The sequence below is a fragment of the Meles meles genome, chromosome X (assembly GCF_922984935.1).
Source record: "Meles meles chromosome X, mMelMel3.1 paternal haplotype, whole genome shotgun sequence".
Classification (NCBI taxonomy): Eukaryota; Metazoa; Chordata; class Mammalia; order Carnivora; family Mustelidae; genus Meles; species Meles meles.
In genome coordinates, this window is record NC_060087.1 from 61,071,190 (window position 1) to 61,093,836 (window position 22,647).

The 22,647-nt window shown below is 40.8% G+C and overlaps 1 protein-coding gene across 5 annotated transcripts in view; it reads right to left on the reverse strand.

The window, feature by feature from the left end:
* Positions 1-22,647, reverse strand: part of HDAC8 (histone deacetylase 8) — a 221,803-nt gene that overhangs the window by 39,656 nt on the left and 159,500 nt on the right. Inside the window, exon 10 of one of the 5 annotated variants that reach the window (XM_045995578.1) lies at positions 1,687-1,761. The exons of the other annotated variants lie outside the window; for them this stretch is intronic. Coding sequence (XP_045851534.1) covers positions 1,702-1,761 — 60 coding nt within the window. The 3' untranslated portion in view covers positions 1,687-1,701. Of the gene's footprint in view, positions 1-1,686; positions 1,762-22,647 lie in introns of those variants that run through there. 5 annotated transcript variants of the gene reach the window in all.

The following is a 22,647-nucleotide window of genomic DNA, read 5'->3' on the forward strand; positions in this document are numbered from 1 at the left end:
CTCCTCAGCAAAGGTTTGAACTTACGACCCTGAATGGGTCAGTGTGCTTGTGCTTTGTTTAGGGGCACTGGATTTTGTGCTTTCAAAATACCTGAAATGATATGGGATTCAGGGATAGAGATTAGGGGATCTCTGTCTCCATGAGATATTCTCATTGTTTCATGAGTAATGATTTTTTCCTCTCCATTTGTCAGATGAAAAAAAACAAAACAAACCATATCCAACCATGTGCAAGAAGACAGAGTCTGGCATTCTTTCTCGGGGGACAGCCGGATAGCTAGCAATATGTTTTGGGTATTGTTTGAAAACACTCACCAGTTATCTGCTGGGGTAGGAGGCAGGGTGGGAGGTGCTGGGGAGACAATGACAAAGCAGACAATCTCTGGCCTTGAGGAGCTTATAGTCTAGTAGAGAGGGCAGACAGCTACAGGAATAACTACAATGAGATGAAGGTTAGAGGTGAATCATTTCTTTAGGGGGCTACAGGAACTCGAGTGGGAATTCTTAACTCTGAGCGTGGGGGATGGGTGCTGGATAAGACTTCATGGGGGAGATGGGAAACAACTGAACTGGCCTTGAAGGATGAGTTAGAGTTAAATAGGAAGGGAGAGAAGGTAAGAAAGGCAGAAGAAGCAGAATGAAGATAATGAAGATATATTTTAGACAAATAATCACAAATTAATTTATGAGAAAGAACAGAGTACCGGGTCATGACCAGCACCAGCCCAGCTCTGTAAGCAACTTTCTTGTCTTCTCTGTATAGCACATCCTTTTTTTGTGATGAACAATGGGCTGGGCAGAGTTGGGGGAAAAGACTTGAACATCAGAGTAGGATTTCTTGCTGATGTATCTGTCACAGTGGTTACTTGGGGTGGGGGCGAATCTGGGTTGTATTTGCTTAGAACTGATCGATTCATTTGTTCCCCCATTCACTTGATACCAGAATCTCCTGAGCATTCCTGGGTGCCAGGTTTTGGGCACAAAGAGAGGAATGAGATTCAGCCTCTGCCCTCAAGGAGTAGATGGGGAGACAGCTGTGCAAACACTAATTCTAATGCTTTGTGGCAAGTGCCAGAATAGACGTGTGGGCAAGGAGATGTGCGGGCAAGGAGCTTCCCTCTGGAGTCCAGAAATTGGTCAGAAATTCAGATCTGATCATGTCATTCCCCTCGCCTAAGAAGTGTACTTGGCTCCCCACCGACTGGAGGACCAAGTCCAAACTCTAAAGCAGGGCATACAAAGGCCCTTACAGTCTGGCCCCACTGACTTCTCCAGTCTTATCTCACACCATGGTCCAGATTATGGGCTCTACACCTTAGCCACACTGAACTGAGTATCTCCCCCTACTCCTCTTTATCTGGTTGACTCTTCTGCCTCCCTCGAACCCTTGCTAAATGTTGCTTCTCTCTTGTACCAGCCCAGGCTCCCCCAGATGGAACAAGCGCCTCCTCTGCATTCCCACAGCTGGCAATCAACCTCTCTGTTCTAGCACTTATCACATTACAGTGCAATTGTTTCTACGGTTTCTATGCCTGTCTCCCCATCTAGGCAGTTAGTGTTCTCCCGAAGGCTGGGAATCCAGCCTTATTCTTTTCTTGATCCTCGAACTGTGGTATGGGCTTGGTGCATGGTAGGTGCTCCGTAGATCTTTGCCGAGTGAATGAATGACTCGGCCATGTGGCCCCTTGGGCCTGGTCGTTGTCAGCAGCTGGCATTACTTAACTTGAGAGATGCATAAAAAATGAAGGGCGGCCAGAGTAGCTGAAAAACAGGCGGCTCTGGTGACATCAGGAAAAACACAAAACTGGAGAAGGCTGGGACAATGCCCCCACTTAGCCTTTTAACAAATGACTCTCCCTTCTAAGCAGCCCCTCTTTGTCTCCCTCCCATTCACTTTCGAAAACCCAGTCATTGAAACGATCCTAATTATTCATGGTCAGTGGCATATCCAGGAAACACTTCGTTTACAAGCAATTAAAATACACTAAAATAGATTTATGCAGGTTGAACCTGATCCTGCTGGTAAGAAGGGAGTAAAGGACTTCTATCTTGCAGGGTATTTGCTTCCTGAGGTCACTCTTCATCACTCTCTATCTACTGTGCTAGTTTGGTGCTAACACTGCAAACGTCCGGAGGTCGTTCTTAAGGCACCGGTGTGCTGTGAACGGTGCAAGAAGCCTAGACACTGTGCTTGACCTCAGCCAGCTGTCCTGTGAATGCGTGAGCTGCCTCTACTCACATCCACCCCGGTGTGGGTGCCGGGCCGGCTCACCAGCAGGCAAGCTCTGGGCAGTAGGAAAGCTCCCCAGCGCTGAGACTGGCAGCTTGGTTTCCAATAACATGGGAACCACCAGGAATCACTTAACCCTGCGAGGCTCAGCCTCCACATCGGTAAAATAGGAACACAAATCTTTGCCCTGCCAAGTTCAAAGGGTTGTTCATAAGGATCAACGGAAGAAATTTTGTGAAAAGTTCTCGAGGCTGGACAGACGGAGGGGGTTTCACTTTCATTCCAAAAACTGTAACTCGTGGCTGTTGGGCCCCTTTAATGCTCTCCAGCTGATTAGTGAAGGTATACTGGGGCTAAATGGCTTATTTAAAACTTCACACAAGGATGATTCATTACCTTTCCATACTCAGACTAACAGTGGGTGTGAGTGTTTTTAAAGTTTCTCTACACCCAATGTGGGGCTCGAACCCATGACCGCAAGATCAAGAGTTGCATGCTCTTCCCACAAGACAGCCAGGAGCCCCAAACTAACAGTGTTTTAATGTCTCTCTAACGAAGATGGCAGTCAGCAGTTAAACAAACAGGCCATTTGGTTGAGAACAGACATGGGGCAGCAAAGGCCTCGCACATGGCGTCCAGGTGTCCCCAGAGATTTTGTGCTATCCCTCTCCACAGCAGGCCCTGCTTCCTTGGGTTTGACTCCAGGGGAAAAAAAGGCCTTCTTTTGCTCTCTGAGAAACCTAGAGCATACAGTCGAACCACTCAGGGGGCCAATGTGATCAGTGCAAAATTTAGAACGAACAAATTCAAACGGCATACTTCAGCATCGACTTTTAAGCTAAATGCAAAGGAATGACAAAAAAGCAGGGTGGGGAAGCAAAGGTCATGGCCAATCAGTACACCAGAGTGATGGTCCACCTGGAAGTCTGACTTTAAATTATTAAGGCCTCGAGATACATTAGTGGGACGTCGTCTACCTTACATCTGCCAAAAGGGTCCTGGGTTCCTTCATGCTCCATTGCATCTCCCTGTCTTGTGTAGACAATGCCCGGCCTTCGCCTCTCAGCCTAGACCATTTCTACTCAGGTTTTGAGACCCAGCGTGAAATGTAACATCTCTGAAGTCTTTGCTGAATTCCTGAAGGTGAAGTTCCTTGTTCCCTCCTCTGTGCCTCCACAAGGCCTTTTATAGCCCTCTGGCCCACTCTGGCAGATTTGTTTCCGTGCCCTTCCATGCTTAGGCTGCAAGTGCAGCTCTCAGGAACAAGAAGCCCAGGGTAGCTTTACTTAGCACAGATCAGCGCACAGAGCTGGCCCTCATTCAAGGCTGGCTGAACAAATGAGCATTTGAGCCTACAGGCACTGAATTCATTTCTAGGATCTGCACAGGACCCCAAGGGAATGTTCGTTAGGCAAAGATTTGATATGGTATACATGCTTCGTCCACACTGGTTTACCTGATTAGTGACTGCCTTGGTCCTGGCAAGCAGCAAGAAACCTGCGGGCAGAGGCAGGCTGACAATGTACCAGGGTCTGGGAGGCCTCTGGGTCCAGGCTATCAGTTTGGTTCCCACGGCCTGCAGATGGGAGCTCTGCCCCCGCCCTCAGCTCTCCTGTGCTTGCTTCTCAGGATGTTGCCCAGCAGCACCGTTTAGTACATTTTGAAAATTGAAAACGCACCCACGGATCAGAAAGGAATGCCCATCACACAGTCTGACCTGGCCTTCGCTCTCACAGATGCCCCAGCTCAATGGCCATGGCCTCTGGTTCTCCTGGTTCTGTACATGGTAAACTTGGTGACTTTGGACACATGGGCTTATCTTACATTCCCTGTCCCCCCAAGGGGGAGAATAATGAAGATGGGGCATGCACTGAGTCAATAAGAAGCTTGACTGAGGTCCCCGTGGACAGGGAAAGCAGCAGTTGATGCTGGCAGTGCTGGCAGCATTTTGCTGTTCGGGTTGTTTCTGTTTGTAAGTGTGAATCATTCTGCCTGAAGCCCAAATGTGCAGCCCTTGGAGGGGGAGAAAGGAAGGACAGGCAGGTGCCTTTAGCCCAGGCTGCAGCAGAACCAGTGCACACAGAAGTAGAAAGGATGGGATGGGATGGGATGGGATGGGTTGGGATGGGAAGAGAGGGGATGGGATAGGAGGGGACAAGATGGAACTGGATGAGATGCTCAGCTGCTGGCTCACCGACCGCGGGTCTCTTGCTCGGTGGTAGCGACCAGGAGCAACAAGCTCTGACGGCTGTGCGTACTGGAGCAGTTTTGAAAGGAAATCAAATAAAACTCGTGACAAAGTCAATCTGACACATCTTTAACGATACCACATAATCATTATTGTGCTGTACTGTAATTAGGCATAATGGAAAGCAGCTCCCAGGAATGACTATAATTATGATTACATTTACACAGCTGAACCAAATATTTCTGAGGTCAGTCAGGATGGGGATGGGGGTTGGGGTAGTCTGGACAGGAGGTAGAGCAGAAGGCTAGTTGCAAGGCATTTCTCTGATTCTCCTTTTTTTCCCCTCCCCATCCCACTCTGAGGTTACGGGTCCCTACATCCCTTATTGGGGAACAAAGATCTGATGAGGGGTTTGGATGGCTAGCTCCTTCCTCCTGCCAGGGAGAGCCCACTCTGAAGCCCATAGGGTTAGGAAATCTGGGAGGCTCAGAGGGGCTTTGGGCTGATTAGTCCTGACTTTCCTATGAGGCCTGAAATTCTATCGAGTGGCCTTAACCCTAAAAAGTATATGCCTAATGTGTGGAACCATGTTTGGATCCTGATTTGAACAAATCCAAACAGAAAATATTTTCAAGACAATCGGGTAAAACTCAACAGTGACTGGCATCAGATGATCTTAAGGAATGACTAATTTTGTTGAGTTTGATATTGGTATTGTAGTTACATCAAGAAAAGGTCCTTATCTGTTGGAGAAACATACTGAAATATTTTCAAGCCAGCCCTTGTGGAAGGGTATGATACCAGGGATTTTCTTTAAAACACTTCAGTAATAATAATAATAATAATAATAATAATAATAATAATAAAGGGAGAACAGAAGAAATAAGAATGGCAGAATGTTGGTAATTGTTAAAGCTGGGTGATGGGTACATGGTGGGGGGGTGGTTTGTTAGCCTCTGCTCTCCACTGTGTATGTTGGAAAGTTCCCATAAGATAATTTAAAAAAAAATCACGTACTCTAGACTGCTCTGGCAAGGATTCATACATCAGCGAAAATTAGTTCGATCACGCTAACAATATACGGCAGATGCAGCAGAAACAGGCGGCTATTAGGAATGAGACTTTTGGCTAGGCAGAGCCAGGAGAGTGGGCAGATATATGCTGCAACATGGGCCACTGTTAGGGAGTGTCAAGTCTTGGAAGGGCGGAGAAATGTGTGTAAGGGAATAGGGAATCTGAATGGTCAGGGTATGGTGTGAAAGTTCCGGGAGAGAAGGCAGGGGGTGAAAGAAGAGAAGAGACAGGGTGTGACAGGTGTTCATGTCCAAGTGTTAGGTCACCCACTAGCCTGTAAGCTCCTGGGGGTTGGACCTGGATCGTAATGCTCTCTGTCTTCCCTACAGCTCCCAGCTTATTTCTTTTATTTCACTCATTCATTTAGTTAAGAATGTTTACTGGGTGCCTACTATAGTCAGGCAATACAAATGTGCGCATATAGTAGGCAAAGGAGATAGAAAAGTGAACAGAACAAAGTCTTTGCGCTCAGGGAGCTCACATTCCAGTGGGAAGAGACAGTATGGAAACAATAAGGATGTACATCAGATGGTGATAAATGGTGCAAAGGAAAATAATGTTGGTTAAGGTGGATTGAGGATGCTGGGTAGTTGCAAACTTGTATGACATGTAGGTCCCTGTAAACTTTTCTAGGTCCCCCTGGAGCCTGACTCTTGGTCACGTTGGACTCTGTGACCGGGTTTCACCAAGGGCTCTTGGGTTGGGCAGCCTGTATATACTTTATATATACTTTAACCTCATTCTTGACCTAACTGTCCTCTCCTACACCTGACTCATCCATGTTCTTCTCTAGGTGCCAGTTCTTCCAAGAAAGCTTTCAGAGAGAGGTCCTTCCTCCTTCCCATATCTCCATTATCCCCTCGGTCTTCTCTGCTTCCACAGTACCCTCGTATGAATCTCTACTGCAGTCCTTGCCATCTGGATTATAATTCTCTTCCCTACTAACTTTGAGATCTTGGAGGCCTAGAACATAGTAGGGATCCTTATATGCTTAACGAATACCTGAATGAATGGATGGATGAAAGAATGAATATGCTTCCGAGCAGAACATGGGAGACTTGGGAATCATCTTTCCCTTAAACCAAATGCTGGGGCAAGGAGAAGTGCTGGTGTGTGCTCAGACACCACAGGGAGAAGTGGGATCGGTATTCTTGGATATGTATTAAATTTGATGATGATGATGATAATCATATTCACATTCAACATTTATTTCAGGGATTTAGGAGCCAGACCACCTGGGTTTTAATTTTTGGTATGACCATTTGATAGCTGTGTGGTTTTGGGCAGGTTACTTATACTACCTGTGCCTCAGTTTTCTCATCTGGAAAATGGGAGTGATGACAACACTATGTATTAAAATGAGATAAAGTTCTGCAAAGCACTTAGAATAGTACCTGGCATACAGTAAATGGTATATAAGGGTTTGCTATTATTTATTTATTTATTTATTATTTATTACTGTGAGCCAGTGATTGTGCTAAATGCTTTATTTACACATTCATGTACATTGAGCACAAGCCAGTGCTAGGCCTGAGGGAAAGAATGCTATCATGGAGTTTATATTTGACCTGACTTTATCCTCACACAGTATAAGAGAGGTCCTGCGCCTAGCCCCATTATAGAAAGAAGGGAAGTGAGGCTTAAACCTGTTAAGTCACTTGTCTGAGGTCATAGAGCTCATGGATGAATATTAGGATTCTATATCTGATCTGTGTGACTCCAAAAACCATTGCTTCAGACCAGGGATTGGCAACCCCTCTATTTTTCCCCTTCAGGATATAATTCACCCTTTAAGAATCCACAATTCAGGTATTCACAAGTAGTCTATTCACAAGATTGTGCAACCATCACCACTAATTCTAGAATGTCTTCATCACTCCAGAAAAAAAAAAACAAACCTGTACCCACAAAGCATTCATTTTCCCTTCCCCTTGGCCCTAGCAATCACTGATCTACTTCCTATCTCTATGGATTTGCCTATTCTGGACATTTAACATAAATAGAATCATATACATGTAGTCTTTTGTGTCTGGCTTCTTTCACTTAACATGATGTGTTCAAGATTCATCTATGTTGTAGCCTGTATCAGTACTTTGTTCCTTTTTTTGGCTGAATAATATTCCACTGTATAGATATAATTTGATTACCCATCCATCAGTTGATGAATATTGGGGCTGTTTCTACTTTTTGGCTATGACAAATACTGCTGCTGTGAAATATTATGTATAAGTTTTTGTGTGAACACACATGGTTAAATATCTAAAAGTTAAATTTCTGGGTCATTTGGTAACTTTATACTTAGCTTTTTGAAGAACTGCCAGACTTTTCCAAAGAGGCTACACCATTTTACATTCCCACCAGTAATGTATGAGAGTTCCAAACTCTCCACGTCTTTGCTAACACTTGCTATTGTCTGTCTTTTGGATTATAGTTATCCTGGGTAAGAGTGGAGTGGCAACTCATAGTAGTCCTGATTCACATTCCTTTAATGACTAGTGATGATGTTGAACATTTCCTCATTTGTTTATTGGCCATTTGTATGTCCTCTTTGCAGAAATGCTGATTCATATCCTTTTGTCCATTTTTATTTTATTTTATTATTTTTTAAAGATTTTCTTTATTTATTTGACAGACAGAGATCACAAGTAGGCAGAGAGGCAGACAGAGAGAGAGGAAGGAAAGCAAGCTCCCCACTGAGCAGAGAGCCCGATGTGGGGCTTGATCCCAGGACCCTGGGATCATGACCTGAGCCGAAGGCAGAGGCTTTAACTCACTGAGCCACCCAGGCACCCCTGCTTTTGCCCGTTTTTAAATTGGGTTATTCTGCTTTTTAGTATTGAGTTTGTAAGAGTGTTTAAATGTATTATGGATACAAGTCTCTTATCGGTTCTATGATTTGCAAGTAACTTCTCCCATTCTGTGGGTTGTTTTTTCACTTTCTTGATATTATTCTGTGAAGCACAGAGGTATTTAATTTTGATGAAGCCCAACTTACCATTTTTTCTTTCTTTTTTTTTCTTGTGGTAAGAGTGCAATATTACCTCTTTTTTCCCTTTGGTAGCATGGGCATTTGGTGTCATATTAAAGAAACCGATTCAAGGTTATGAAGATTTACATTTCTTCCAAGAGTATTATAGTTTTACCTTTCACATTTAGATCTTTGCTCCATTTTGAGTTAATTTTTTGTATATGGTGTGAGGCAAGGGTCCAACTTCATTCTTTTGCATGTGGTTATCCAGTTGTCCTAGCAGCATTCATTGGAAAGACTAATCTTTTCTCAGTGAATGGTCTTGGGACCCTTGTCAAAAAATCAACTGGCCACAGATGTATGGGTTTATTTCTGGATTCTCATTTTGATTCTACTGATCTACCACTGTCTTGACTTTCGTAAGTTTTGACATCAGGAAACATGAACCCTCCAACTTTGTTCTTCTTTTGTTAAGATTGTTTTAGATATTCTGGGTCTTTTGCATTTCCATATGAATTTTAGGACCAGTTTGCTCATTTCTCCAAAAGAAACTAGCTGGGATTTTGATAGGGAATATGTTGAATTGATAGATCAATTTTGGGTGCACTGTCATCTTAAGAATATTAAGTCTTCCAATCCGTGAACACAAGATGTATTTCCATACAATGGTGTCTTGTAGTTTTCGGTGTACAAGTCTTGCACTTCTGTTTAATTTATTTATAAGTATTTCATTCTTTTTAATGCTATTGTAATAGGAATTGTTTTCTTAATTACATTTTTGGATTATTCATTGTTAACCTATGAAGATACAATTGATTTTTGTATATTAATCTTGTATCTAGTAAACTTGATGAACTCATTCTTTAAAAAAGGCTTAATTTTTTTGGGCACCTGGGTGGCTCAGTGGGTTAAGCCTCTGCCTTCAGCTCGGGTCATGATCTCAGGGTCCTGGGATCGAGCCCCATATCGGGCTCTCTGCTCAGTGGGGAGCCTGCTTCCTCCTCTCTCTCTGCCTGCCTCTCTGCTTACTCGTGATCTCTCTCTGTCAAATAAATAAATCTTTAAAAAAAATAAAAAAGGCGGGGCGCCTGTGTGGCTCAGCAGGTTAAAGCCTCTGCCTTCAGCTCAGGTCATGATCTCAGGGTCCTGGGATCAAGCCCCACATCGGGCTCTCTGCTTAGCAGGCAGCCTGCTTCCTCCCCTCTCTCTCTCTCTGCCTGCCTCTCTGCCTACTTGTAATCTCTATCTGTCAAATAAATAAATCTTTAAAAAAAAATAAAAAAGGCTTAATTTTTTAATTTTTATGTTTTAAAAGGTTTATTTAATTTTACTTTAATTCAATTAGCCAACACATAGTACATCATTAGTTTCAGATGTACTGTTCAACAATTCATCATTAGTGTATCACTCCCCGTGCTTATTACATTATGTACCCTCCTTAATGCCCATCACCCTATTTATCTATTTTAGAGATGGGAAGAGAGAGAGAGAGAGAGAGAGAGAAAGAGAGTGCAAGTGAGTGGGGAGGGGGCAGAGGGAGAGAGAATCTTAAGCAGACTCCACGCTGAGTGCATAGCCCAATGGGGGCTCAATCTCATGACCCAAAGATCATGACCTGAGCCAAAACCAAGAGCTGGGCATTTAACCAACTGAGCCACCAGGCGCTCCTAAAAAAGGTTTAACTGTTTTAGAGCAGTGTCAGGTTCACAGAAAAACTGAGAGGAAGGTACAGAGATATCCCATGTACCCACTGAGTCCATACATATACAGCTTCCCTCATTAGGATGACAATCCCCTATGAGAGTGGTACATTTGTTATAATTGATAAACCTACATCATTATCACCCAGTGTCCATGGTTTACGGTAGGGTTCACTCTTAGGTGTACATTGTGCAGGTTTGGACAAATGTAACATGACATATATTCATCACAGTATCATACAGAGTATTTTTCACTGCCCTAAAAATCCTCCATGCTCTGCCTATTCATCTCTCCCCCGACCCTCAACTCCTGATGTTTTTATGGTCTCCATAGTTTTTCCTTTTCCAGAATGTCATATAGACATTGACATCCAATGTCAATTGGAATCATATGGTATATAGCCATTTCAGACTGCTTCTTTCACTTGGTAATATACACTTAAGGTTCCTCCAAGTCTTTTTCATGATTTGATAGCTCATTTCTTCTTAGCACTGAATAATACTGCACTGTCTTGATGTACCACAGTTTGTTTATCCATTCACCTACTGAAGGACATCTTGGTTGCTTCCAACTTTTGGCAATTATGAATAAAACTGCTCTAGAGATCTGTGAACAGGTTTTAATATGGACATAGTTTTCAACTCTTTTTGGTAAATACCAAGGAGCAGAGCACAATTGCTGGATCATATGGTAAGAGTATTTAATTTTATAAGAAACTGTCAAACTGCCTTCCAAAGTGGCTGTACCATTTTACATTCCCACTAGCAATGAATGAGATTTCTTTCTTGTTGCTCCACACTCTCTCTAGTATTTGGTGTTGTCAATATTCTGGATTTTGGATATATGAATGCATTTTTCTTAGCTCCAATAATGTTTTTGCAGATATCTTAGGATTTTTTTATATAAAAAATCATGTAAAATAATGTAATCTGCAAATAGCAGCAGCTTTACTTTTTTCTTTCCTATCTGGATGCATTTTACTTCTTTTCCTCCAATTGCCTGGCTAGAACCTCTAGGACAATATTGAATAGAAGTGGCAAGAGTGGACATCCTTGTCTTGTTCCTGATCTTAGGAGAAAAGTTTTCCATCTTTTGCCATTAAGTATGATATTAGATGTAGACTTTTCATAGATGCCCTTTATCAGGTTGAAGAAGTTCTTTTCTATTTCAAATTTATTGAGGGTTTTTTTTTATGATGAAAGGGTACAGGATTTTGTCAAATGATTTTTGTGTGTGTGTCTATTGAGGTGATCACAGCTTTGTTCTTTTTTATTCTATGGATGTGGTGTAGTTCATTATTTAATTTTCAGGGTGACAACAACTTTGCATCCTGGAATAAATTGTACTTGGTCATGGTGTATGATCCTTTTTATATGTTGCCAGATTTGGTTTGCTAGTACTTTGTAGAGGATTTTTGTGTAAAAGAAATATTGGACTATAGTTTTATTTTCTTGTGATTTTACTTTAGTTTGGTATCAGGGTAATAATGGCCTCATTGAATCCATTGGGAAGTATTACCTTCTTTTCTATTTTTTTTCCAGAAAGATTTATTTATTTATTTATTGAGAGACAGAGAAAGAGAGGAGGGGCAGAGGGAGAGGGAGAGAATTCCAAGCAGACTCCCTGCTGAGCACAGAGCCCAACATAGGGCTCAATCCCACAACCCTGAGATTATGAACTGAGCCAAAATCAAGAATAGGAGGCTTAGCCCACTGAGCTACCTGGGCACCCTTCCTCTTCTATTTTTTTTTTTTTTGAAGATTTTATTCATTTATTTGACAGAGAGAGAGAGAGAGACAGACAGACAGCACAAGCAGGGGGACTGGCAGGCAGAGGGAGAGGGAGAAAGAGAACCTGAGCAAGGAGCCCGACTTGGGGCTTGACCCCAGGACCCCAGGACCCCAGGACCCCAGGATCATGACCTGACCTGAAGGCAGATGCTTAACTGACTGAGCCATCCAGGCACCCATATTTTTTTTAAATGAAGGATTGGTGTTAAGTCTTTAAATGTTTGGTAAAATTAACCAGTAAAACACACATATGCTTGGAGTCATCTTTCTGGGATTAAAAATATATGTATTAATTCAATCTCTTTTATTGTTATAGGTCTGTTCAGATTTTCTATTTTTTCCCTTGAGTTAGTTTCTGTGGTATGTGACTTTCTAGGAATATGTCCATTACATCTAGGTTATGTAATTTGTTGGCATACAGTTTTTCATAGTATTCATATATACTCCTTTTTATTTCTGTAAAGTTGGTAGTAATGTCCCTATTCTCATTTCTGATTTTAATAATTTGAGTTTTCTCTATTTTTCCTTGGTCAGTCTACCAAATGTTTGTCAATTTTGTTGATCTTTACAAAGAATCTCTTTTTGGTTTCATTGATTCTCTGTATTGTTTTTCTATTCTTTTTCTCCTTTATTTTTGCCCTGATTTTTATTATTTCATTTCTTCTGCTTGCTTTGGGTTTAGTTTGCTCTTCTGTTTCTAAAGGTGGAAGAGCCTAGGTGGCTCAGTCATTAAACACCTGACTTTGGTTCAGGTCATGATCTCAGGGTCCTGGAATCTAGCCCTACATGGGGCTTCACACTCAGTGGGGGTGTGCTAGTCCCTCTGCTCCTCACTCTGCTCATACACACACACTCTCTCTCTCAAATAAATAAAGATTTTATTTATTTGAGAGACACACAGTGAGAGAGGGAACACAAGCAGGGGGAGTGGGAGAGGGAGAAGCAGGCTTCTCACAGAGCAGGGAGCCCAATGTGGGGCTTGATCCCAGGAACCTGGGATCATGACCTGAGCTGAAGGCATATGCTTAATGACTGAGCCACCCAGATAGCCTTAAATAAATAAAATCTTTAAAAATTTTGTGCTCTCTATCTCAAATAAATAAATAAAATCTTAAAAAAAAAAACCAGAACCACCCAGATGACCAATTTTTCTTCTTCTTTTTTAAAAGACTTTATTTATTTATTTGACAAATAGAGATCACAAGTAGGCAAAGAGGCAGGCAGAGAGAGAGAGAGAGAGGAGGAAGCAGGCTCCCCGCTGAGCAGGGAGCCTGATGCAGGGCTCCATCCCAGGACCCTGGGATCATGACCTGGGCCAAAGGCAGAGGCTTTAACCCACTGAGCCACCCAGGTGCCCCCCAATTTTTCTTCTTCTTAACACAGACATTCACAACTATAAATTTCCTTTTAAGCACTGTGTTCACTGCATTCAGTAACTTTTGGCATGTTTTGGTTGATCCATTCTGAAGTCTTTCCTAACTTTCTTTGTGATAGTTTCTTTAACCCATTGGTTATTTAGGAGTGTGCTGTTTAATTTCCACATATTTGAGAATTCCCCAAATTTTCTTCTTTTATTGGCTTTTAATTTTATTCCTTTCCATTTAATTTCATCCCAAAGTACTTTGTATGATTTCAGTCCTTTTAAATTTATTGAGACTTATTTTGTGTCTAACCTATGTTCTGTCCTGGAAAAATGTTCCATGTGCACTTGTGTATTCTGCTGTTGTTGGGTGGTGTGTTTTATATATGCCTGTTAGGTCCAGTAGTTTAGTGCTATTCAAGCCTTTGGTTTCCTTGTTGATCTTGCCTAGTTGTTTCTAGTTGTTTTGTCTAGTTGAAAATGGAGCCTTGGGATGGCTGGGTGGCTCAGTCAGTTAAGTGTCCGCCTTCGGCTCAGGTCATGATTCCAGGGTTCTTGGACTGAGTCCTGCATCAGGCTCCCTGCCAACGGGGAGCCTGCTTCTCCCTATGCCTGTCTCCCCTCTGCTTGTGCTTTCTGTCAAATAAATAAATAAAATCTTAAAATAAACAAATAAAATAAAATGTTTATGAAAGTGTTAAACTTAAAAAAAAGTTTAAAAAGGTAAAAAATTTTAAAAAAAGAAAATAGGAGTATCGATGTCTCCAACTATTATTGTTGAATTGTTTATTTATTCCTTTAATTCTTCAGTTTTTACTTCATGTATTTTGGGGCTCTGTTGTTAGGTGCATATATATATATTTATAATTGTTATATTTTCCTGACACTTGACACTTTCACCATCATAAAATATCTTTCATTGTCTCTAGTAACAATTTTTGTTTTATAGTCCATTTTCTCTAATATTGGTTTGGCCACCCAGCTGTCTTTTGGTTATTGTGTGTATAATATATCTCTGACAATCTTTTTACTTTCAACCTATGTGTGACTATGAATTTAATGCATTTCTCTTACAAACAACATATAGTTGGATCATGTTTTATAAATCCATTTTGCTAATCTCTGACTTAATTGGAATGTTTAATTCATTTACATTTAATGCAGTTACTGCTGAGGCATGGCTTATGTGTGCCATTGCTATTTGTTTTCTACATTTTAGGTTTTTCTGTTTCTCTATTCCTCCATTACTGCCTTCTTTTCAAAATTAAATTCATATCTTCTACTGTGCCATTTTAATTTCCTTATTGTTTTAAATAGATTTAAATGTTGTGTGTGTGTGTGTGTGTGTGTGTGTGTGTTTGTTGAATGTGCTTTTTTTGCTCAGTAGTTGACCTGGGGATTATAATTAACATCTTAACTCCTAACAGTCTAGTCTGATGTAATACCACCTTCACATACCAATACTTCACTACTATACGGTTCCATTCCCACATCACCCCTTTATGCTATTATTATCAAACAAATTACATCTTAATACATTGTGTACTCATCAAAAGCAGATTTATAATTATTGCTATGTGCAGTTGCTTTTAAAAGCATATAAGGGAAAAAGTTACAAATAAAAAATACATTTATTCTTTTATATTTACCTATGTAGTGACTCTTCCTGGTGATCTTTATTTTTGACATAGATTCAAATGACTATTAGTGTCCTTCAGAATTCCATTTAGTATTTCTTGTAGGGCAGGTTTAGTACTTCTTGTGGCATTAAATTTTCTCAGTGTTTATCCGTGAATGTCTTAATTTCCCCTTTATTTTAAGATTTTATTTATTTATTTGACAGAGAGAGAGAGAGCACACAAACAGGGGGAGTGGCAGGCAGAGGGAGAAGGAGAAGCGGACTCCACGCTGAGCAGGGGGCCTGATGTGGAGCTCAATCCCAGGGCCCTGGGATCATGACCCGAGTCAAAGGCAGACACTTAACCGATGGAGCCACTCAGGTGCCCCTCCCCTTCATTTTTGATGAATAGTTTTGCCAGATATAGAATTCTTGGTTGATGGGTTTTTTTTCTTTCAGCACTTTGAATATCTGGCCTCCATGGTTTCTGATTAGGAGTTAGATGTTGATCATATTGAGGACTCCTTGTACATGATGAATATTCTTTTGCTGCTTCCAAGTTCTCTCTTTGTCTTTGTCTTCGGGCAGTTATGATGTGTCTCAGTGTGTATGTCTTTGAGTTTATCTTCCTTTGAATTTGTTGAGCTTCTTTGGTATATTGATCAATGTCTTTCAGCAGATTAGGGAAGTTTTGGGCCATTATTTTTCAAATATCCTCCTTTCCTTCTGGGATTCTTGTTATGTGTATGTTAGTACACTTGATAGTGCCACACAGGTGTCTGAAGTTCTGTTACTTTTTCTTTATTATATTTACTTTCAACTCCTCAGACTGGGTAATGTCAATTGACCTATTTCCAAGTTTGCTGATTCTGTCTTCTGCCTGCTGAAATCTGCTGAACTCCTTTAGTAAATTTTTCATTTCAATGATTGTACTTTTCAACTCCAGAAGTAGCATGTGTATTTTATAATTTTTGTGTATTGATGTTCTTTGGTGAGAAATTATTCTCATACTGTTCTTTAATTGTTTGCACATATTTTAAAGTAGCTGATTTAAAATCCTTGTCTAGTAAGTCCAATGTGTAGATACTCTTTGGGACAGTTTATGTTGATTAATGTTTTCTAGTGTATTGACCATACTCGTTTCTTTACATGTCTTTAATTATTGTTGAAAAGTGGATATTTAAAACGATATAATGTGGTAACTCTGGAAATCAGATTCTCTCCTTCCCCAGCATTTGTGGTTGTTGCTGGTGGTATTTACTTGTTTAGTGCCTTTTCCATATGAATTTTATAAAGTTTGTGTTCTTTGTAATGCGTGGCCACTGAAGTCTCTACTTGGTTAGCTTAATGTTCGGCTAATGGTTGCACAGAGATGTTCTGAAATGCCTGTGAGTCTCCCAGTCTTTGCCAGGAGGTTCTGTGTGCCTGTTGCAGGCACACCCTCAACGTTCAGCCAGGCGGTCCATCAGTCTGTCTTAGCACTACACTTGAGCAGAGCTTGAAGGTCAGCCAGAGGCCTTTCTCAGGTCTTTTCTGTGCCTGCACAAAGCCCTAGCGTGCACACAGTTCTGTGTGTGCGTGTCCCCTCCTAGATTCCCAGCAATATGTTGAAGCTTTTCAAAGTCCCCATAGACATCTCATTCCCTAGCTTTTTCTTTTAAGCTTTTTGATTAGCCCACTGTTTGCCCAAACTGTTATCTACTGCCTCAGGCAGCTGTGCAGTTAATCATTTGCATCTAATTGTTTTTGACAAATGCCTGAGGGAAAAAGTTTTTCACACCAAATAAGCTCTTGAGTCAGGTCTAATAAATAAAGCCTCACAAGTGGTGTCTTCCAGGGAGCAACCAGACAGGTCAAATAATAATTCTGTGGGAATGAGACTTTGAAAGAGCTCCAGCCTGTTCGGCTCCCTCTGGTGGCTGCTAGGCCTCTGCTTTTCACCGTTATTGTGGGCTGTTGGTTTTCAAAGCTACCACCGCTACCTGTTTTCCTAAGTAAAGTTTTATTGCAATCCAACCAAAACTGTTCATTTATGTATTGTCTGTGGCTGCTTTTGTGCTCACAACAGTAGAGTTAAAAAGTAGGACAGAGACCATATGTCCCGAAAAGCCCAAAATACTTAGTATCTGGACCTTTACTGAAAAAGTTTTCAGCACCTGCTCTAAGACTAGTGCTAGTCAGTAGAAATATAACATGATTTAAAATTTTTTTGAGTGGCCACATCAAAAAGGAAAAAGAAACAGGTGAATTTAATTTTAAGAGCATATTTTATTAACCTACTGTATTTGAGATATTATTGTTTCAACATATAACCAATATAAAACTATTAATGAGGTATGTTACGTTTTTTCTAAGTCTTTGAAATCTGGTCTATTGTACACTTTTAGCACATCTCAACTAGGGCCAACCACATTCCAAGTGCTAGTGGTTACCATATTGAAAAACAGAGCTTTAGGTCCTCCTTATTCAAGTGGACCAGCAACAATGTATCATCTGGAAGTTTACAAGCCACAATCTCAGGTCCCACCTTGGACTTACCCGAGCAGAAATTTAACAGGCCCTGGGTAATTCACATGCCTACTGAAGGTTGAGAAATAAAGTTCTGTACCACCTTGCTATTCTACCTTTCTCTGGGATAAAAGCCCAGTGCGCCTAAGGTATTATTCTAATATAAAATATCACCCTCTGGTTAACTTGTCATTCTGTTCACTAGATCATGGTTGGATTGTCTGAAAATCAGTCAGGTAAGGTGACTGTGTGCCAGACACTACAGTGTCTAGGCACTGTGGGATTTGCTATGTGAAAAGGACATGGTTCCTGCTTTCAGAGAGCCTACCACTGCCAAAGGATGCCTGGAGAATAATACTCTACACAAGAAGTCCAGTCTTCCTCCCCACTAAATCCTCTAAATAACTCCTCCATCTCAAATGTAAATGTGGCAACTAGGCACTGGATTGCTCAAGCAGGCATTCAACTCAAGAGGTTCATGGGACAGAAACAAAACAGTCTCACTCCATTTGAAATTGGCTCACGGCAATGGTCTGAAGCAAACACTCAGGCTTTGGGACATGAACTCAATGGGTTCTTCTGAAAGGGTAGCAACCCTGTGTTTGTATAACAGGAAAGTTGAAACATTCATCATGCTCAGATTCAGGAACTGTGCACTCAAGTCAAGAGAAACCTGACAGTCTGATTTCCAGGTTCCAATGACTTAGAATAGGAATTCCTATTTAAAGCAAAGAAAATAAGAAATGAGGAAGTGCCAGTCCTTGTTATTCTGTGTAGGTGTTGACAAGCTATTAAATCATTAGGTTGTCCCTTGCCAGAAGCAGCAGAATAAATCTTGGAAGTTGACAAATGGTCAGCAGCTCTGTGTGTGCCGGCACACTCAGAGGCACACACAAAGGGCACACTGTTTCCCTTGGTTTATCTCCTGGCTGCGTAAATATTTCATCTGACATTTGGATTGGATTCTGAGCTAGTTTCCCACCAAGCTGATGGTTTTTTAATCTGTTTTCATCAGCCCACAATAAACTGTCTAACCTGCCTGTACAGCACAGTGTATTCTGCACACTGGCAAACAGAACAAATGGAACCAGGAGATCCCCGACATACTTTTCTCACTGTCTGAAGACGAGGAATTGCACCCAAGCCCTGCTCAAGCCAGAAACACAAGCTATGAGGCACTCGCCTCATCCCGTTATACCAGCACCCGTGAACCCTCCCCACACTAGACCACTGCCAGCAGGAGGTCACAACACATAACGTGGGCCTGCCATCTTATTAAGACAGATCTTTGGCTTGGCATAATTGCGCCACTGCCAAAGATGAGGATGGCTGTAATCTCATTCATTCTAGGTTGTATTCATGCTGGCTTCCCTTCAGTTTTAGATGAATTCCTTTGGTTGTCCACAATGTAGGGAATACTGTGATAACTTAAACCACAAATTACTGACGCCTAAAGCTCCTATACGGTAATAAAGAAAAAAAGAGATACTAATATATGCTGCAATGTGATGACTGCTGAAAACTTTATGCTAAGTGAAAGAAGCCAGTGATAAAAGACTACATACTGTAGAATTCCATTCATATGAACTATCCAGAACAGGAAAATCTACAGAGATAGATAGAAAATAGATTAGTTGTCCCTTGGGTTTCTGGGGAGAGAAATGGAGACTGACTGCTAGTGGGTATGGGATTTCTTCTAGAGGGCGGATGAAAATGTTCTGGAATTAGATAGTGGTAACGATTGTACAACTTTGCGAATATACTAAATACCACTGAGTCGCACACCTCAAATGGGAAATTTTAATGGTATGAGAATTAGATCTTGATAAAGCTGTTTCAAAAAAAGATTAAGGCCATTAAATGATCTCTCTTCTCTACTCTCCCCCCAAAGCTCCTATAAATCAATATTCTCAGCTTTGCTATTTTGTATTCTACTTATAGGAGAGAAAAGCAAAAGGAAGGCATGCAAACTGGTACTAGGAAAGGTATAGGCTCAGAACAATCTATCCAGTCTACTGTTACAATCTTCTACCATTCATTCATCCATCCAACTGCGCATTCACTCACTGAAAATCTGCTACATACTAGGCATTGAGGATAGATACAGCATGAATAAACCCTGCCCTTTTTTATTACTATTATTTTTTTAACCCTGCCCTTTCTATTAGGAGTTTATGATAACGATTTTCTTTACATGGACCCTGAGATACCCAATTCATGAATTGCCTTTTGAATAATCAAAATTAAAATATGTTAGTTATGATGTTAGTGTTATTCATATTCCATTGTTTTTTGAAATTGGGAATTCATGGATGATATTCTACTTTAATTTTTAGTACCTGAAGTGTGAACTATCCTAGGAAATTTATACTAATAGTAAAGCAAAATATTTAAAGAGCAAAGAAGGACGCAAACTTGCTATTTCCCCAAGATGTTGTAAGCAAGAGTACTTAATGAATAGCCAAACCAGAAAGGTGACAACATGTATTCCAAGGATTCTTTCTTTAAAAGGAATTGCTTTTGTGAACCCACAGGATTTATTAAGAAGTGGTCTTTTCCTTTTTATTCAATGTAAATGAAATTGTCTATCTGCTGCAGTACTTCCACTGTTAGGGTTGTGAACGCCGGTACAAAGGAATCCAATGGTTCATTTCTTCAGGCAGTGTGTTATATGGAGAAATAACATTTGATCTTTGGAGTCAAGGCAGGCCTGGGTCCAAATCCTAGCTCACATTTTAAATTCAGGCCTTTATCATCTCTTACCGGCGTCTGAGCTGTTCTTCCTAGCTCTCGAAGTCATCCTTTGTACAGTAGCCCCACGTAAACTCTCAAAAATACATATTGGATCTTGTCATTCTCTTACTATAAATACTTCAGTGACATTTTGTCTTTGATGGGAGGGTCTGAGCTCCTCAGTGTGACTCATAAAATGTTGGTTCCATAGCTTGGCCCCACCATACCTTCTTAGCTACTTCTTTTACCATCCTCCATCTTACATTTTTTCACATAATTGTTTGTAGTTACACACACACACACACACACACACACACACACACACACCCATTCCTCTACTTGGGCTGTTATGCCCTTCTAGAACCAATTTCCACCCTTCTGTGTCTGATTAGCTTTGTATGAGGTTTGCCCTGGGGGTGGGACAGCAGTCTGGCTGGTGTTGAGTATAGGCTTTCCAGCCAGATGCCCTGATCTAGCCAGCATTACTCCCCCCCACCCCGTCTTAACTTTGGAAGCTAGACTAAAGGCAGTTACGATATTGACAATAACTGCAAAAAGCCCAACTAAATTCTAGCATAAGCTACTTTAGAAGCATTTTATTTTAAAAATCTGAATAAGTAACAGATGCATACAATACAAAATTCCAAAGACGGAAAAGGATATTTAGTAGCAGAATAGTCTCTGATGTGCCCTAGACACCCAGTTCCCTTACCAGAGTGTTCCTGACTCAAGAGGTAGACTGCATACGTAAGCATAAAAATACAATTTAACACAGTGTGGTAACATTCTACCTAGTGTTTTATACTTGCCATTTTCATTTAACCATTTTATCTTGCAGATCCTTCTACAATGTGTTGTATTTAACCAATCCTCTACTGGTAAGCAGTTAGGATTGTTTCTAAACTTTGATAAAGCTATGTCTTAAGACCTCTTTCACTATTCTTGTAGTGAAACTGCCCACCAGAAGGGAATTTATTTTTTAACCTCAATTCCTTTATATTCTTTTTCATTAAAAACTGCATATACTGTGATTTTGCTTTCTAACACAAAAGTAACACATTTCATTTGTAGAACATTTGAACGTTATAAAAAACACACAAAAACACAAAAAAGGTCACTTACATTTCTAATACTAGTTAGCATTTTGATGAATGTGCTTCTAGTGTTTTTTCTATTCACATATCTATACTTTACAGAAGGTCTACTCTCATATTTGTGGGGGAAGAATGATGCCTTATTGTATTTAATGCACACAACAACCTTAATAGGTATATACCACTCTCTTCATTTTACAGATAGGGAGACTGAGGCACAAAGAATCGCTCAGAGTCATGCAGCTTAGGAAGTAAGAGAGCTGGGATATGACCCTAGATTTGTCGGGCCCCAGGTCATGCTCTTACTCACTGTACTCACTGCCTCTGCCAGACTGCAGTGTCTAGAGAAGTTGTAAATGGATAGACCCTATGACCCAGAAATTACATTTGCAGCTCTATGCTCTACAGAAACTTGCACACGTGCCAGAGGAGACAAGTACAAGAATGTTCACTGCAACTGCCTGAATTCAGTGGCAAAAAACACAGACTGATTCAAATGTCCATGCAGATATGAAAGGATAAATAAAACAGGATATTTGTGTTACAGGTATTATGGATACCTCTATCTACAGACATTACACAGCGCTTAAATGGACTGAACTAGATCTATATGGATAGATCTCAAAAACAACATCAAATGAAAAAAGCAGGTCACAAAGTATGAATACTACGATACCATTTGTGTAAATAATAATAAGAAAACCTCACCGGGCCACTGACCTCCCTTCCCTATACCAAATCTTATTTCTGTTTACTGCAAAAATGGACTGGAAAGATACACATCAAATTCATGACAATGGCTGCTTTTGGGGAGTTGGGAGCAGAACAGGACTGGGGATGAAGGTCACAGAATATTCAACTTGTCTATAATAATTTATTTTTAAGAAAAGACATAAAGCTAAGATAAAATCTTTTTTTTTCCATTTTATTTATTTTTTCAGCGTAACAGTATTCATTCTTTTTGCACAACACCCAGTGCTCCATGCAACTAAGATAAAATCTTAACCAATTTTAATTCTGAAAAGTGGGGACACGTGCATTTGTTATATTCTTCTCTGTTACTGTACTGTACTGTATTTATGTATTTATTTATTTTAAAGATATTTATTTGAGAGAGAGAGAGCAGAGAGAGAGAGAGAACATGAGTGGGGATGAAGGGGCAGAGGGAGGAGAAACAGACTTCCCGCCGAGTAGGGAGTCCATTGAGGGGCTCAATTCCAGGTCCTGGGGATTATGACCTGAGCCAAAGGCAGATGCCCGACCGACTGAATCACCCAGGCACCCACTATACTGTATTTAACACATATTATCAGCTAATGTTTACTGGGCACTTACTATGTACCTGGTATAGTTCTAGATGTTTCACATTGGTTGATTCATTAA